The 18,603-nt window shown below is 39.5% G+C and overlaps 1 protein-coding gene across 10 annotated transcripts in view; it reads right to left on the reverse strand.

Annotated features, from left to right (window-relative positions):
• The window catches only part of SACS (sacsin molecular chaperone), a 132,017-nt gene that overhangs the window by 41,826 nt on the left and 71,588 nt on the right, over positions 1-18,603 (reverse strand). For all 10 annotated transcript variants that reach the window (XM_030562065.1, XM_030562085.1, XM_030562115.1 and 7 more), the window contains 4 exons: positions 17,603-17,714; positions 7,654-7,800; positions 4,846-6,328; positions 975-1,066 (listed from right to left, as the gene is read on the reverse strand). In XM_030562065.1, the coding sequence (XP_030417925.1) occupies positions 975-1,066; positions 4,846-6,328; positions 7,654-7,800; positions 17,603-17,714 (1,834 nt within the window). The remainder of the gene's footprint in view (positions 1-974; positions 1,067-4,845; positions 6,329-7,653; positions 7,801-17,602; positions 17,715-18,603) is intronic.

Below are 18,603 nucleotides of genomic sequence, written 5' to 3' on the forward strand. Positions count from 1 at the left end.
TACAGCACTCCACCCAAGGTTTAAAAATCTAAAGTGCCTTCCAAAATCTGAGAGGGACGAGTTGTGAAGCTTGTTTTCAGAAGTCTTAAAAGAACAACACTCTAAAGCAGACACTACAGAACTCGAACCACCAAAAAAGAAAATTAACCTTCTGCTGGTGGCATCTGACTCAGATAATGAAAATGAACATGCCTCAGTCTGCACTGCTTTGGATTGTTATCGAGCAGAACCTGTCATCAGCACAGAGGCATGTCTTCTGGAAGCATGAAGGGACATGTGAATTTTTAGCACATCTGGTATGTAAATATCCTGCGACGCCGGCTACAAAAGTGCCATGAGAACGCCTGTTTTCAATTTCAGGTGATACTGTAAACAAGAAGGGGGAAGCATTATCTCCTGCAAATGTAAACAAACTTGTTTGTCTGAGTGATTGGCTGAACAAGAAGTAGAACTGAGTGGACTTGCAGGCTCTAAAATTTTACATTGTTTTATTCTTTAATGCACTTTTTTTTGTACATAATTCTACACTTGTAAGTTCAACTTTCATGATAAAGAGATTGCATTACAGTACTTGTATTAGGTGAATTGAAAAAATACTATTTCTTTTTTTTTTACACTGCAAATACCCCTAATCAAAAATAAATATAAAGTGAGCACTGTATATTTTGTATTCTGTGTTGTAATTGAAATCAATATATTTGAAAATGTAGAAAACATCCAGAATATTTAAATCAATGGTATTCTATTATTGTTTAACAGTGTGATTAATCGCAATTCAATTTTTTAATCGCTTAACAGACCTATTTCTTTTAATTGTGGGTTTTAATCAGCCTCCTTGAACTGTCCTAATTCCTAATTAGATTAACAAAACAATGGTTCTTATTCAAAGCAAACCACACAATTTCTTCTTAATCTTATTATTATCAATCTGTTTTCTTTGTAAGGATGAGAACACAAAAAAATCTGAATATTACCTCGGCTTTTGGCAGCTTCCTTCAAAGCAGTTAGAACTTGAGGCTTCAGGTCATCAGAAAGTAATCTTTCTTCAAGGCCTGGGAAGAGGGACCTAGCATGCCATTGAAAACAAAGAAGTATTGATCTTAGTATCCTTATCCAAGTCATTTATGTTGTTGTTCTATAGTTTTAAATACTATATATATACACACACACACACACACACACACACACACTAATTATATATGTACTTGCCTATATATTTTGAAAAGTTTTCTTTCTGCAGTATTTTCTTAATAAAACCAAAATATGTATATAGCAACAGAGAATCCTAAGAAAATTAACCTCTAACTACTCTGTACTTTTGACAGGCGGTTTAAGAGCATTCTTGTTAAAGATACCAGGTTTACAACTTGAAGACATTAAGACTGATTTAAATGTAGTTATATTCTAGAAAGAGACTTTTAAAATAGCTTTCTAGGGTTCTATGTCTCTCAGTGAACTAATATCAGAGTATAAAGATGTAGGGTATGTAAGTGCTAGCACTGAAAACATCATCTGGGACCTGAAAGTCAGGCTGTGCTCTTCCTGGCTCTGAAATCACCAGCAACAAATAATTGTAAACCACCAATAACCATGGTAAAGGTTGGATGAATAGATTTTATGCTTCAGACAGTCAATTTTCATGTCACAAGCCACAACACTTCAAGTTACCCTACATTACCTTACAGGCACTGCTGGGGAAGAACCAGTGGTCATGATACATGTAGGTACCAGTGATTTAGAGAAAGGTAACAGAGAAGTTCTGGAGGCCAAATTTAGGCTGGTAAGTAAGAGATTAAAGTCCATGACCTCCATGGCAGCATTCTCTGAAAGGCTTCCAGTTCCACACAAGGAGCCAGTATGTGGGTGAAATAATAGTGAAGGGAAGAAGGATTTAGGTTTATTAGGAACTGGGGAACCTTTGGGGGGAAGCAGTGGCCTATACAGGAGGAATGGACACCACCTTAACCAAAATGGAACCAGACTACTGGCATGTACCATTTTAAAAGTTGTAGAGGAATTTTTAAATTAAGGGCTGGAGAAAAGACAACAGGTGTGGAGGAACACAAGGTTCAGGCATATACATCCCTCAGGCATCAATTTATTGAAGGGGGAACTCTGTATATTAGTAAAAAGGATAGGCAAGAAGTTGGTAAAGTGCAGACAGGAGGCAGTGAGGAATAGTAAAATGTAACAGAGTCCAATTTAAATATAACATGTGAAAGCAAGCAACTGAATATTGACAAAATTTACAAGTAGTTATATACAAATGCTAAAAGTCAAAATACTAAAATTGGTGAACAAAAGTGCCTAGCATTAAATTGAGGACACTGCTATAACAGTCATCACAGAAACTTCATAGATAATCAGTGGAACATGATAATACCAGGATATAAAATCTGTAGGAATGACAGAGTAGCCTGTGCTGCTGAGGGACTGGCATTATATTTTGGAGAAACTACAGAGTCAAATAAGGTAAAATCTTGAATGAAACAAATTGTATCATATAATCTCTATAAATAGAAATTCCATGCTTAAATAAAAGGAGTAAAGCAATAGGAACATACTGCTGACCACCTGACCAGATGACAGTGATTGTAAAATGCAAAGGGAGGTCAGAGAGGCTACAAAAGCAGAAAGAGCAATAATCATGAGTGACTTCAGCTAGCCTCATACTGACTAGGTAAATGTCACTTCAAGGCATCATGCAGAGATAAAATTTCTAGATGCCATATACAAGTGCTTCTTCAAGCAGTTAGTTCTGGAACCCACAAAGAGAGAGCTAATTCTTGATTTAGTCCTTAGCAGGGCATAGGATCTGTCCAAGAGGTAACTATAGCTGAACTGCTTGATAATAGTGACCAGAATGTAATTAAATTTAATGTCTCTGTAGGGAAGGCAATACAAAAAAAACCCACCACAGTAACATTTAACTTTAAAAAGGGCAGCTACACAAAAATGAGAATGCTTGTTACACAAAAATGAGAATGCTTGTTAGACAAAAATTAAAAGGGTCTCTCACAAGGGTTAAGTCCACATCAGAGCTAATTTGTGGGGGGCAACAAATCCAAAGTACTGTCCCACCCTAACACATCAACAGAAGAAGTTTTAGAACACACTGATAAATGTAACAGTAGTAAGTCACCAGATGGTATTCACCAAAGGTTCTGAAGGAATATGAAATTGCAGAACTACTAACTATAGTATAAACAATGAGGAGTACTTGTGGCACCTTAGAGACTAACAAATTTATTTGGGCATAAGCTTATACCGTAGGAAGATTTTATATATATTATGTTTTTTATATTATATATTTTATATATAATTATGTATATATATATATATACATACACACACACACAGCACACGAAAAGATGGGAGTTGCCTTACCAAGTTGGGGGGGGGTCAGTGCTAACGAGGTCAATTCAATTAAGGTGGAAGTGGCCTATTCACAACAGTTGACAAGAAGGGTTGAATATCAAGAGAGGGAAAATTACTTTTGTAATGTTAATGTGGCCAGTGCAATCGAGATGGGTGTCAGCCATTCCAACCGTTGACAAGAAGGTGTGAATATCAGCAGAGAGAAAATTACTTTTTGTAATGATCTATCTACTCCCAGTCTTTATTCAGGCCTAATTTGATGGTGTCCAATTTGCAAACTAATTCCATTTCTGCAGTTTCTCGTTGAAGTCTGTTTCTGAAGTTTTTTTGTTGACACTTCTAAGTCTGTTATTGAGTGTCCAGGGATATTGAAGTGCTCTCCTACATTTTTGAATGTTACAATTCTTGGTGATTGATTTCTGTCCATTTATTCTTTTGCATACAGCAGAGAACATGAAAAGGTGGAAGAGGCCATACCAACTGTAAGAGGCCAATCAATTGAGATGAGCTATCATCAGCAGGAGGAAAAAAAAAAGTTTGAAGTGATAATCAAGATGACCAATAGAAGGTGGTTGGGCCATTACACTAACTGAATCTATTTCCCCATGTTAAGTATCCTCACACCTTCTATGAGTCATCTTGATTATCACTTCAAAAGTTTTTTTTTCTCCTGCTGATGGTAGCTCATCTCAATTGACTGGCCTCTTACAGTTAGTATGGCTACTTCCACCGTTTCATGTTCTCTGTATGTATAAATATCTTCTTGCTGTATGTTCCAGTCTATGCATCCGATGAAGTTGGCTGTAGCCCACGAAAGCTTATGCTCAAATAAATTTGTTAGTCTCTAAGGTGCCACAAGTACTCCTATTCTTTCTGTGTATTCAGAGAAGCAAGGCAGTATATTATGATCTGAAGTGCAGTACCATCACAGCTAGTCACTGCCTCCAGTATATGGAGCCACTAAACAGACTGTGCAATACATTTTTTTTAAAAGCTTGTATTTTTTGTAAAACTAACCATCCCTGTATCTAATTTAAAACTATCTCACAGTAACAGCTAAGGGAGATAGGAAAAGACTAGTGCCATCTAAAGCTTTCATTTTAATAAAGCCTTAGCCAGGCCACTAACAGATCCCTTGAACTGCTGCTCCTCTAGAATGCATATCCTCAGTCTTCTCTTATTTCTGTTTCCCAGAAGAAAGCTAGTTTGAGAAAAGCTACTTGGTGTATATTTTATAATGAGATTTGATAATTCATTATAAATTCTGACAGCAACTAATCTTCAAATCTTTCAAATACAGAAGTATATAAAATTTAATCTTGAGTTCCTTTTATGCATTATTTTATTATGTTAAAAACTGTGGTACGCTTATTCTAAATGCACTCCTCAAAAGCAGGTGACAGTTTGTAGTACTTAAAAATATTTAAACTGTGTTCCAACAAAATATATATAAAATGTTAAATATACCTTGGGTAATCTTCTGAGGTTATGTAAACTACATCTTGATCTGACACAGATGAGGAAAACGGAATAAAATTTCCGTTTTGTAATGGCAGAAGCTCCAATCCAATAAGTTCACTGTAGACTCCATCAGTAAGCACAAATTCCAAGAGATGAAGCTTTTCATTAGCAGGGCCAGTATGTCCAGATTTCCTCAACACCTGCCGCACTACAGCAGGAGTCACTTTTTTCACAGTTTTAGAGCTAGATACAGTAAGATGAACTGCACTAGCAATATTTGCTGGTACCGTAGCAATCTGGTTCCCTGAGCTCTGGAGGTAGTTAAGGACAGTTTGTGTGTATTCCAAGCTGTCATCCATGTCTGAGAAGCACACTTGCTCCACCTTTTTCCAGTCACTACTAGCAGAATAAATAACTGCATTCTGGAGCAACTCTTTAAACAGAGGTTCTATGATTGGTTTCCAGTGTACCCTGATTTTGTTCTTTTCAGGCCATAGTCTATAAATTCTTTCAGCTGTCAAAGGAAAATCTGAGTTTTTTTCAGTCTCTATTCGCTTGATAGCCTCCAAAATAAGAGTGGCATATGCTTTTGGGACAACATTCACTACAAGGAGGTCATTCCATAAAGCTGCTGGATCTCGCCACTGATCCAGCTCTCGCCATTTGATACTCCTCCTATTGTCAGTCAGACCAAAGAAACCACTAACATGAACTGGGAGACCAGTCTTGCTTTCCTCACCAGGAGGTAAAGGAAGAAAACAAAATGCTCTTCCTGAAAACTCTGCTACAGCTCCTTTCTCTTCCCCATTACTTGATAAAGACATGGCTATTCCAATAGTAGGGACAAACTTCAAGTCATCAGCCAAACAATCTAGTTCACTGCATATTCCTCGACCTCCCACACTATTACATACTAACCAAGATGTTTTTTGTGCATCCTTCACACTCTGATCTTCTAAGACTATATTTACGTGATATGTCACACATGTCACACTGTTGCTTGGAATCCCTTTACAATATTGACTTATTGCAGTTCCTAGAATCTTGATGGAATTGGGTCGTTCATGTTTCAAGGCCTTATTCTCACTAGCAGTTACTCTAAAAACCAGTCTCTCAATTCCATCAGCCTCCCTAACATGTAAGGAAACATCTTGCACACTTTTCAGGAACAGCAGCACTGTATCTGCATCTGCTCGAAAGGATTCAAACAGTTCCAGAACTTTTTGTTTGTTGTACAGATTGCTACTCAGTTGTGAAGGCTGTAGGCGAAGAGGGAAACGAAAAAATGTACCAGGAAAGTTTCCATTCTTGAAGGTTTCCTTAGTGCTACCAAATACACCAATGAATGGTGCAAACTGGTCTGTAAATTCAATAATTTCTTTGCTGTCATCTTTTAGATTCCAACACTGGCCTGATTCATGGGGTCCAAAAAGTGTTTGATGGGGATCCAACATTCCAATCTGGTCACCACTGAAGATACTAGGGACATCTGCACAAGTGAAATCCAACAAATATGAATAACCCCGAAATATTCTAAATTATTCATACCTTAAATAGCTTTAGCCATTACAATCAATTAAATTATCATTTTAAGATTATAAATTGCCTTTATTTATCAAAAAGCCAATCCTACTAATGGACAACTATTCAAACTCTAGTAAAGACAATACTATATAAAAATATCTTACAATGACAGGATCCGTTTATGGAAGGCATAACAGAGACAAATGACATAGGGCAAAACTTTATTTGATCAAAGATTTGAAACGCTAGTCTCAGAAACGAAATACTGTCTAGATATCAAACACCAGTTGTCTATACTTGCCTTTCTTTTGCCATTCCAGCTTCATATTATAATAATCCGGTATTATATTGATATGTAATCCTACAGAATGAATAACTGCTAATCTTTCCATGTGGCATAACCACAACAGAATACAAATAAATGTACTGAATTGCAACATTTTAGGGGTGCAAGTCAAAAAATATATGAATTTTTAAGAGAAGGCAGAAATCTGTATCCAGGTTTCTACACAGAACGTACTAATTCAATGCACATATATGAATAAAAGAAAGGACTATCAAATGAAATGGTAAAACAATCCTACAGAATTTAGGAAGCACTCTACAGTAATAAAAGATCCAAATGAAAAAAAGATGCCCATAGTTAAGTGCTACCAGCTTGTGGAAGAGGAGCACATTATGACTCATTAGCAGTATACTAGGGCATTTTTTACTTTATACAATGCGAACATCCTCCTGTTAAATAGTAAATTGCATGTGATGGTTATACGATGGAAAAGTACTTTTTTGGTATGAGACAAAATTAGCATTGTTCTTTATCTCTATTTCACATTTCCCTAAAATACATACAGGACAAAAATCAAACTGCACAAAGCTTCAGTCTTCGCTTATTGTATCTTATTTAAATTTATAGATGTCTGTTAAACATCCATCCTATGCTCTGGGCATCAGTTATATAAACTAAAAATGCACAATTCAAATAATACAACATTGAGGATTGTTCACCCCCCTTAATATCACCAGCAAAATATAGTGTCAATAATAAAATAAACCCCTCCAGTTCTCAGCCAACACTCCCCCTAAAAGCCTGGAAAAAATATGGACTTTATAGCATGCCTAGAAGATTTAAAAAACATGGGCTCTGATGGAGCATGGGTGGATGAAGTGCATTCCAATGTCAAGGACTTCACCCAGAGAACACCCTGCCAGCATCCTTATGTTGATGTGTATATGAGATTAAACAAATCTTAATGTTAATATTTTTATTTTTTAAGGAGCTACACACAGTACCTGTTATATGATATACTGAATTGAACCCAATTCCAAATCTTCCAACTTTCAGGGGATCATCCTTTTTCTTGCTTCTTGCTATTTCCTGTATACCATGCCAGTCCTCAAGGGTAAAAACTGCATTGTTGTATACATAAAGTGCTGGCCCTAAAAAATAAATAGGTACACGTAAGGCAATTCAAAAATAGCACACTTAGGTCCGCCTGTTTAGTTTCCAGGAAGTAAATTTACTAAATCAAGAAAGCATTTTTGAATGTAACTACAGATGTGCAAATTTAATGAGGAAGCTGTAACTCAAACTGGTATTGGATAAATGAAGCTAAAATCTATTGGGAAAGTCCAAAGAGATGAAGAGGAACTTCTGCAAAATAAAAACCCTAAACAACATATTTTCTTCTCCGTCCCCTCAGAGACACAAATCCATCACCTGATTTGTTGGATTATTTTAGATTCCATGAAAATTTTAACATACACCATATAATTTTGGTTTACTACCTACTCTCTTCTGTCATACAATATAAACGAAGGTCACGTTGAGAAAGAGCTTCAGGAAACTTCAGGAAAGCGGTGACCATGGAGGTCATACAAGAATCCTCTTATAACACTGAATGCCCTGAACCTAGATTATAAAAGAGCTGTGCGGCCCCAAACACTTCAGTTACTTCAATAATTCTGAGAATCCTATTGGAGTAGAACAAAATACAAAATCAGTGCTGATAAAATGTGTAAATGACACAAAGATTGGCAGAGTGGTAAATAATGAGGAGGAAAGGACTGTCAAATAAAGCGATCTGGATCATTTGATAAGATGAATCCATGTGAACAAAATATATTTTAATATAGCCAAACATAAGGGCATACATCTAGGAACAAAGAATGTAGACCATATGTACAGAATAGAGGACTGTATCCTGGAAATCAGAGACTCTGAAAAGGATTTAGCAGTTATAGTGGACAAACAACTCAACATGAGATCCCAGTATGATACTGTGACAAAAAGAACTAATGCAATTCTTGGATGTACAAAAGGGAAGTAGTGACCAAGAGTAGTGACCAAGAGTAGAGAGGTGAATTTTAAAAGCAATGTTGAAAAACTGAAAAAGGTGTAGAAAAGAGGAAGAAAAAGAATTGGAGGGCTGGAAAATAGCTAGAAGAGTTAAATCTGTTTAGCTTATCAAAAGAAATTTGAGAGATGACTTGATTACAGTGTGTAAGTACCTTCACAGGGAGGTGATTTGGTACTTACGGATTCTTTAATCTATCAGAGAAAGCCAGAACAAGAGCCTATTGGCTGGAAGTTAAAGCCAGCCAAATTCAAATTAGACATAAATTTTAACAGTGAGGATGATTAACCACTGGAACAAGCTATCAATGGAAATGGTGGATTCTCTACCATTTGAACTGTTCAAATCAAGACTGGATTCCTTTCTGGGAAATATGCTTTAGTCAAACAAGTTACTGGGCTCAGTGCAAGAGTAACTGGATGAAATTCTATAGCCTGTGTTATAAAGGAGATCAGACCAGAGCAGTGTTTCTCAAACTGGGGTTGCTGCTTGTGTAGGGAAAGCCCCTGGCGGGCCGGGTCAGTTTCTTTACATGCCCCATCCGCAGGTCCGGCCAATCGCGGCTCCCACTGTCCGCGGTACGCCGCTGCAGGCCAATGGAAGCTGCTGGAAGTGGCGGCCAGTAAGTCCCTCAGCCCGCGCCACTTCCAGCAGCTCCCATTGTCCTGCAGCAGCGAACCACGGCCAGTGGGAGCTGTGATTGGCCGGACCTGCGGACGGGACAGGTAAACAAACCAGCCCCGCCCACCAGGGGTTTTCCCTACACAAGCAGCGACCCCAGTTTGAGAACACTGGACTAGAGGATCTGATGGTCCCTTCCTAGCCTTAAAATCTATGACCCCCAAGGAAGAAGAGAAAATGAACAGGTAGTCTGAAATACACAGAAGCAAAGCTCTCAAAAATTATATTTAGTGGTAAGCAACCATCACTAGTAAAGTTGTCTCTATCCATTCACACTTACAGGATTTGCACCTCTAGCCAAACTGCGGAACTGTATAGAAAAGCTGTGTCAGTTGTGGGAGTGCAATAATATTGTCATGCTATGATCTCATCAGCCCCCTCTACAAAGATTCCCAGGCCAGAAGGGACGACTGTGATCAGCTAGTTAACCACCTGTATATCACAAGCTACAGAACTTTCCTGAATTAATTCCAAGCTGAACTAGAGCACATCTTTTAGAAAAAACATCCAGTCTTCATTTTAAAAATTGATAGTGATGGAGAATCCACCACAACTCTAAGCAAACTGTTTCAATGGCTAATTTCCTTTTAATATAAGAGAATGTGTCCCCAGCCCACCCCAGTTCCTCCTCCCAAACCCACACAGTCCTGAAATACAAAGAATTCCAAGGCAGAGGGAAGGCAGGTGGGTAATGTCAATGCACAGAGATAACTCTCCAAGAATAACAATTACTAGTAAGTAATCTCTTTTTCTCCGAGGGCCTCTGTGCATTCCCACTTATGGGAGATAAGCAAGTAGTGTGCCCCATTAGAGGATAGTGAGTGGGGAGTTGTAGGCTAAAACTCTAGCTCTACTCTGCCAAACAGAGCATCAGATCAGATTTCAAGTCCCATGAATAGTACTTAGGAAAAGAACTCCATGTTAGTGCTTTGCAAATCTCTGCAATGGTGACCTGTCTCAAACAAGATACAGAGGTAGCTCTGGGGGACTGGAGTGCATCTATAACCCAAAGGTAATGGTTTTCTGGCTAAAGAACAACAATGTTCAATATACTTCCTAATCCATTATGAAAGAATCTGTTTACCTCTAGATTGGACCTTATACCTTTCCCTGTAGGCAACAGTCTATTAGATTTTCTAAAGGGCTTAGTCCTGTCCAGGCAAAAGAGTGTTAACAGATCTCTTGTGGACGGGCATGAGGTCTGGGAAAGAAAACAGGGAGGAAGACATACTGTGATAGATGAAATTCTTAGGCATAAAGCTGGAATATGTGGAGAGGTCATGAAGGCAATGAGCTCACTAATCCTCTCAAACAGAGGTAATTGACATTACAAATGCTGTTCTAAGGAAGCTCAAGACAGGAACTCAGAGGGTAGGCCCATTAACATTGTTAAAAACAGCTTCAAGCTGCTGTCTGAAAAAGGACCTCTAACAATGGGAAACACATTAGTCATTCCCTTGAGAAACCTGGAAACTTTGAAGTGAGAGAATAGACGCTTGTCTTTAATCAACATGTGATAGGCAGATATAGCTGCTAGACCCGCTTTTAGGGAAGGTGCTGCTGAACTCTGTGATTTTAAATGAAAGAGAAATGCTAAAAGTGCAGGGGCTTCTGGCCAATACACAGCTAAGCCTTTATCCTTTACCCAACACAAAAGCCTTGTCCACTTTAGTTTGTGATGCTTCAAGGTAAAATTCCTTCTAGACTGTAACAATACTGTTTGGGTCCAGGATGAGTCTCAGACAATATTCCCTCTTGAATATTAGAAAATATTTAGAATATAATCGCTTCCTTTGGTGCTGGAGGGAAACACCCTCTATAGCCCCCTTTTATAGAAGAGAGATTCTTTCCTTCCAGAGTAGTCTCTCATCAGAGGGCTCCCCAGAGAGAGGGAACTGGAAAGTGAGGAGACCTGGTGTGAAACTGGATAGAGTAACCATCTCCAATGGAATCTAACACCCAATAATTCAAGGCAATCTCACACCATGCATTGTCAAACAATGATAGACATGGTTTTACTTCCAGAGAGAGACTCATGGCTCTATAGCATTCCAATAAAATTGTTGTTTCTCAGAGAATATGCAGGGTGGGATCCTGCTTCTGTATTGTGGTCTTTTAGCAGGAGCAGACCCAACAGTGGCAAAAGGCTAGCATGTCCTCTGAGACTGTGTTCTCTGTTACTGCTGCAAAGACAGGACTGTCTGTGCTATCAGAAGAAAGTAGAAAAAAAATCTCATTTTTGAAGTAGAAGATGCCTGGGAAAACCCTAAGGATCAGGCTTAACCCTTCTGATCTTGATTCTTTCTAGAGTCTCATCTGTCTTATCACTGTAAAGAACTGAACCCTCCAAGGAGAGATCCTCTATTAATGTTTGTGATTTTAGTGCCAGCCCTGATGATCTGAGCCATGAATATAGCCTTAAAGCTACACTAGTGGCCACAGCTCTGTCAGTAGAGTCTGAGGTGACAAAATACTCTTAGCGCATGTCTGACTAATGTTCTACCCTCAGCAACAAAGCTCTTAGCTGCTTCCAGTCATACAGTAAAGAGTCCAGAATAGGATTAAAAGCACAGCTATATCTGGATATAACAGTCCATAACAGTGAGATAATTTGCCATTCAGAAGCCAAAGAAGCAGAGGAATATGTTTTTCTCCCAATAGCATCCTCTTTATGACATTCTCTACCCAAGACAACAGTCATGGACAACCTGCTACTGTTCGAGAGTTTCTAGGCTTCACAGACTAGTATGGAATCAGCAGAGGGATACTACAATAAAAAGTGATAACCCTCCAAGGACATGAGATACAACTGGTTCTCTCTGATACTGATGCGGACAACACTGGAAAGAGTCAAATATCTTCTGTTTGACTGAGTAAACCTGGGAATTAAGGTAAACAACCCTGCCCTTTGTCTGCCATTCCATAATGTCAAAAAGGACACAAGGTGTTTCTGGTGCTAAAACCTCAGTCAGTAACAAAGGATTTCAGGAAGGCAGATTTTGGTAAGCTCAGAGAGCTGATAGATAAGGTCCCATGGAAATCAAGACTGAGGGGAAAAATAACTGAGGAGAGTTGGCAGTTTTTCAAAGGGACACTATTAAGGGCCCCAAAACAAGCTATTCCGCTGGGTAGAAAAGATAGAAAATGTGGCAAAAGACCACCCTGGCTTAATCATGAGATCTTGCATGATCTAAAAAATAAAAAGGAGTCATATAAAAAATGGAAACTAGGACAAATTACAAATGATGAATATAGGCAAACAACACAGGAATGCAGGGGCAAGATTAGAAAGGCAAAGGCACAAAATGAGCTCAAACTAGCTACAGGAATAAAGGGAAACAAGACAACTTTTTATCAATACATTAGAAGCAAGAGAAAGACCAAGGACAGGGTAGGCTCACAGCTCAGTGAGGAGGGAGAAACAGTAACAGGAAACTTGGAAATGGCAGAGATGCTTAATAACTTCTTTGTTTCGGTCTTCACCGAGAAGTCTGAAGGAATGCCTAACACAGTGAATGCTAATGGGAAGGGGGTAGGTTTAGAAGATAAAATAAAAAAGAACAATTAAAAATCACTTAGGGTATGGCTACATTTGGAATTTCAAAGCGCTGCCCCGGCAGCGCTGCGGGAGTGCTGCCGCGGCAGCACTTCGAAGTGTGAGTGTAGTCAGAGCGGCAGCGCTGGGAGAGAGTTCTCCCAGCGCTGCATGTAAACCACATCCCTTACGGGTGTAGCGTGCAGCGCTGGGAGCCGCGCTCCCAGCGCTGCTGCCCTGATTACACTGACGCTTTACAGCGCTGTATCTTGCAGCGCTCAGGGGGGTGTTTTTTCACACCCCAGTTGCAGCGCTGTAAAGTGTGAGTGTAGCCAAGGCCTTAGAAAAGTTAGATGCTTGCATGTCACCAGGGCCTGATGAAATGCATCCTAGAATACTCAAGAAGCTATTAGAGGAGGTATCTGAGACTCTAGCTATCATCTTTGGAAAACCATAGGAGACAGGAGAGATTCCAGAAGACTGGAAAAGGGCAAATATAGTGCCCATCTATAAAAAGGGAAATAAAAACAACCCAGGAAACTACAAACCAGTTAGTTTAACTTCTGTGCCAGGGAAGACAATGGAGCAAGTAATTAAGAAAATCATCTGCAAATACTTGGAATGTGGTAAGGTGATAGGGAATAGCCAGCATGGATTTGTAAAGAACAAATCATGTCAAACCAATCTGATAGCTTTCTTTGATAGGATAACGAGTCTTGTGGATAAGGGAGAAGTGGTGGACGTGGTATATCTTAGACTTTAGTAGGGTATTTGATATGGTCTCGCATAATATTCTTATCAATAAATTAGGCAAACACAACTTAGATGGGGCTACTCTAAGGTGGGTGCCTAACTGGCTGGATAACCATACTCGGAGAGTAGTTATTAATGATTCCCAATCCTGCTGGAAAGGTATAACAAGTGGGATTCTGCAGGGGTCTGTTTTGGGACCAGCTCTGTTCAATATCTTCATCAACAACTTAGATATTGGCATAGAAAGTACACTTATTAAGTTTGTAGATGATACCAAACTGAGAGGGTTTGGAACTGCAACTGCTTTGGAAGATAGGGTCATAATTCAAAATGATCTGGACAAACTGGAGAAATGGGCTGAGGTAAACAAGATGAAGTTTAATAAAGACAAATGCAAAGTGCTCCACTTAGGAAGGAACAATCAGTTTCACACATACAAAATGAGAAGAGACTGTCTAGAAAGGAGTACGGCAGAAAGTGATCTGGGGTCATTGTGGACCACAAGCTAAATATGAGTCAACAGTGTGATGCTGTTGCAAAAAAAGCAAACATGATTCTGGGACGCTGTGACGAAGTGTGACTGTTCTTAATGTTTCCTCTGAATATTGCGTGGGTGCCCCAGTTTCCCCTATGCATTTCTTAAGTTTCCAGTGTGCATAAATGGCTGACACTATGTCTCCTGGCAACAAATGGCCTGGGCCCTTCCCCCTTTGCAAGGAGATGGCTAAAGGTGAACAAAGAGATCAGGTAACCTCCTGGCCCAGGAAAGAGACAAAGGCCAGACAGGAGGGGCTGGAGGGGGTTTCAGTTTGGAGCTCGCTGGGGATGGGAAGTGAGGGCAGACGGGGTTGTCTGGCTCACTGGGCCCCAGAATGGACCTGGCTGAGGGATCCCATTCTCTGTACCTACAAGCTCTGTTTTAGGCTGGGTTCCTATGATCTAATAAACCTGTTTTACTGGCTGGCTAAGAGTCACATCTGACTGCGAAGTGGGGGTGCGTGCAGAACCCTCTGACTTCCCCAGGACCCCGCCTGGGCGGACTCACTGTGGGAAGTGCATGGAGGGGCATATGCTGAATGCTCCAAGGTCAGACCCAGGAAGGTGAAGCCGTGTGAGCTTCTTGCCCTGAAAACAGTCTGCTCCAAAGGAGAGGAGGCTCCCCAAAGTCCTGACTGGCTTTGTGGGGAGCAGTTCCAGAGCATCGCCCGAAGACTCAGTGACAGATGCATTAACAGATGTGTTGTGAGCAAGATATAAGAAATCATTCTTCTGCTCTATTCTGTGCTGGTTAGGCCTCAATTGGAGTATTGTGTCCAGTTCTGGGCACCACATTTCAAGAAAGATGTGGAGAAACTGGAGAGGGTCCAGAAAAGAGCAACAAGAATGATTAAAGGTCTACAGAAAATGACCTACAAAGGAAGGCTGAAAGAACTGAGTTTGTTCAGTTTGGAAAAAAGAAGACTGAGAGGGGACATGATAGCAGTTTTCAGGTATCTAAAAGGGCGTTATAAGGAGAAGGGAGAAAACTTGTTTATCTTAGCCTCTAATGATAGAACAAGAAGCAATGGGCTTAAACTGCAGCAAAGGAGGTTTAGGTTGGACATTAGGAAAAAGTTCCTAACGGTCCGGGTGGTTAAACACTGGAATAAATTGTCTAGAGAGAGAGGTTGTGGAATCTCCATCTCTGAAAATATTTAAGAGTAGGTTAGACAAACGTCTATCAGGGATGGTCTAGACAGTATTTGGTCCTGCCATGAGGGCAGGGGACTGGATTTGATGACCTCTTGAGGCCCCTTCCAGTCCTAGAATCTATGAATCTATAAACTGTAGGATATTAGCCATTCTCCACATGTGCTTCTGGAATGTTTTTTTTCATTGGGCGAGAGACTAAAGAACACCCAATTTGGTCTTCCAGAAATGTACTATCGGTATATTCTTCAATGGGAGGCTGCTCCATCTCTTCCGAGAGAAGCCTCCTCCCAGTTGTCCCTTTGGAGCCAGACTCATACCAGGGACCTTTGCCTTCAAGACCACCTGATACCAATATTATCACTGACACTAATGTTGGTACCAAAGTATTTCTTCTCCTAGGGGGTTGGACTAGATGACCTCCTGAGGTCCCGTCCAACCCTGATAGTTTATGATTCTAATATGCAACCTTCACAATATTCCAAAATAAGCCCACTCTCATGTATTTTCAACCTAGCTAATGTATACCATCCCAATGCTCATACTAATCCACTTAAAAAGCCATTGTATGGAAATTGCATGCCCTTTAAATCAATCCCCAAAGCTTAAAAAGTCTAGGTAATTTCCTAAGTGAACTAGCACTATCTAAATAAAAGCAAAAAGCACTTTTGACTTCTAAGGTATAGAGTCTAGCTTCCCCCAGGTAAGAATGAGACTTCAGGTAGAATACTAAGACATTAAAAACCCTAGAGAATTTAGGCAGTTTGGTATCAGAGGGGTAGCTGTGTTAGTCTGGATCTGTAAAAGCAGCAAAGAATCCTGTGGCACCTTATAGACTAACAGACGTTTTGGAGCATGAGCTTTCGTGGGGGAATACCCACTTCGTCAGATGCATGCATCTGACGAAGTGGGTATTCCCCCACGAAAGCTCATGCTCCAAAACGTCTGTTAGTCTATAAGGTGCCACAGGATTCTTTGCTGCTTAGGCAGTTTGGGCAGCTCTTTTATAACCTCAGCTCCAATTGTTCAGTCATGAGATGGTATTCATGTGCCCCAAACACCAACAGCTCTTCAGAAAGTTCTCAGATCTGTGATGCCAGTATACAAGACTATACAAATGTTAGTTCAGAGTATTTTGCCTCAGTCATTTTGTCAGATCTCAGTGAGACTTCTTAGACCCAACCTGCAAGTTATTCTCAGATTCCAACTTGAAATCTACGAAGCACTATTGTCTTATTATTATTTGTATTCTAAGCGCACTTAAAGACATTGGTTGGGGCTCCATAGTATTAGGAACTGCTCAAAAATAGAACGCCATGCCCTAAACTGTGTACAGTCTAAAAGGCGAGAAAAACAGATATATATATATATATATAAACAAATATGCAATATGGCAAAAGTTACAGTACAATTCCCCCAACCTGTCATTCATATTACACTGCTTCTCTAGTCCTACCTGTTGTTCACCTACCAGTCAAATTCCTTCACAGATCTTTTTTTTTAAACCTCAAGTGCCCTCCTCCCACTCTACCTAGCCCACAGAAAAACACAGGGCCTCATTCTGGTTGAAGGATTAAAAAAAAAAAAAAAAGAAACATCAACTGTCAGAAGCATATTACCACTAACTTGAGATATGAGTACAAAAGAATTTCACATTGCAGTTAAGTATTTATCTGAGGGACTACAAAGAATCACGCTTGTTGCAGTTTCAGTAGCGGGAGCTTTTATATTTAACTAAAAATTCTTTGAAAGGCTGTCCCCTTCTCTTTTTTTTAAGGTAACAACTAGCATTTCCTGGATTTCATTAAGAGTGTTGTCATTTTCAACCCAGGGCCTCCTACTATCATGCTGGGGTACTGGGAGAGTTAAACTAACGATTTACCAACACTATCACTTCTTTCAACACCTTGGGATTTCCCCTAAATGACTCCCATACAAATACTTATCACTAACTCTTTCTGAGGTACCTAAGCCTAAAGCACTAAGATTGTAGATTTACTAGCAGGCTTAATTTGTGCATGCAGATTGGTTATTGGCCCACTTAACTATTGGATTTGTGCAAAGTATCTGCTGTACCCAAATTTGAATATTTGTTCATAAGGGTCAAATTCTGCCCTTGAATGCATGGATTCAATGTGTGCCTTACAGGGCATAAATGGCAGACGACTGAACCACTGGGACTCACACACACATATTAGAAAACTTGAGCTAAAAATTATGTACTTACCCTGGTATTGTGCCATGTCCTTCGACCAGAGAGATTCTGTTCCATATTGAGTCTCATCATACAAAAACCTAACCTCTGTGGCACCAGCATCTTCTGCATTCTGGATCAGTTCCTGAGAGCAAAATAACCTCCAAGTTATTACAATAATTTTATGCTTCACCCTAGCTTTAATATTATACTTATGCTTCCAAACTTGAATGTAGAAAATAATTATAAGTCATTGTCTAAAAAATGTTTCAATATATTTTCAAAAAGTGTGATTTTCTCCAATTTGCTTAAATTAAAATAGGCATTTCTGAATTTTATTTTAGAGGGCAACTATCATACTCAAACACAATTTTTAAAATGTCAAATTATAAATTTTTACCTTATTAAACTATCACAAACTGGATTAACACAGCAGTCTAGCAGTAATGCAACATATGAAGAAGGGGATAAGATCACACTGTAACTTTCAGACTGAAATCAAGCAAGAAGCAATGCAGGGGCTCTGGGCTGGGGGATATCGGAGGTATGGAGTCCCATGTATTATTCTGCAGCAGCCCCTCTCTCCAGCTCCGTTGAGAGGAGCATCTACTGTCTTTGAAGGGAGCAACATCCAGCTCACTTTTCAATATATGAGCAATCATAATAATTGAGGGATGAAGGAGGTAAGGAAGAATATAAAAAGGGGGTGATTCCTAGGACTCTGAGGCACCTCCTTTCCCTAGACCTGCACCATCACCCAAACATGAGTAATGTAATTTTCATTTTTCTACATTTGGTTTTCTACAATATGTGATTAGGACTATGTTTCTATTTACATACTTGATTTTTCATACAATCCAAGATAATATGGAAGTGACAGTGAGCTGCAGCACTGTTAAATTACTCCGAGCAGAAAGCTTATTATAAAGGACAATATAGTCAAAAGAGCATTACTAACAGAAATCGACAGAAAAATTCTAACAGTTTATCAGTATATTAGGACATAATCCTGCAAACACTCATGTACATGCTTA

Source organism: Gopherus evgoodei, chromosome 1 (assembly GCF_007399415.2).
Source record: "Gopherus evgoodei ecotype Sinaloan lineage chromosome 1, rGopEvg1_v1.p, whole genome shotgun sequence".
NCBI lineage: Eukaryota > Metazoa > Chordata > Testudines > Testudinidae > Gopherus > Gopherus evgoodei.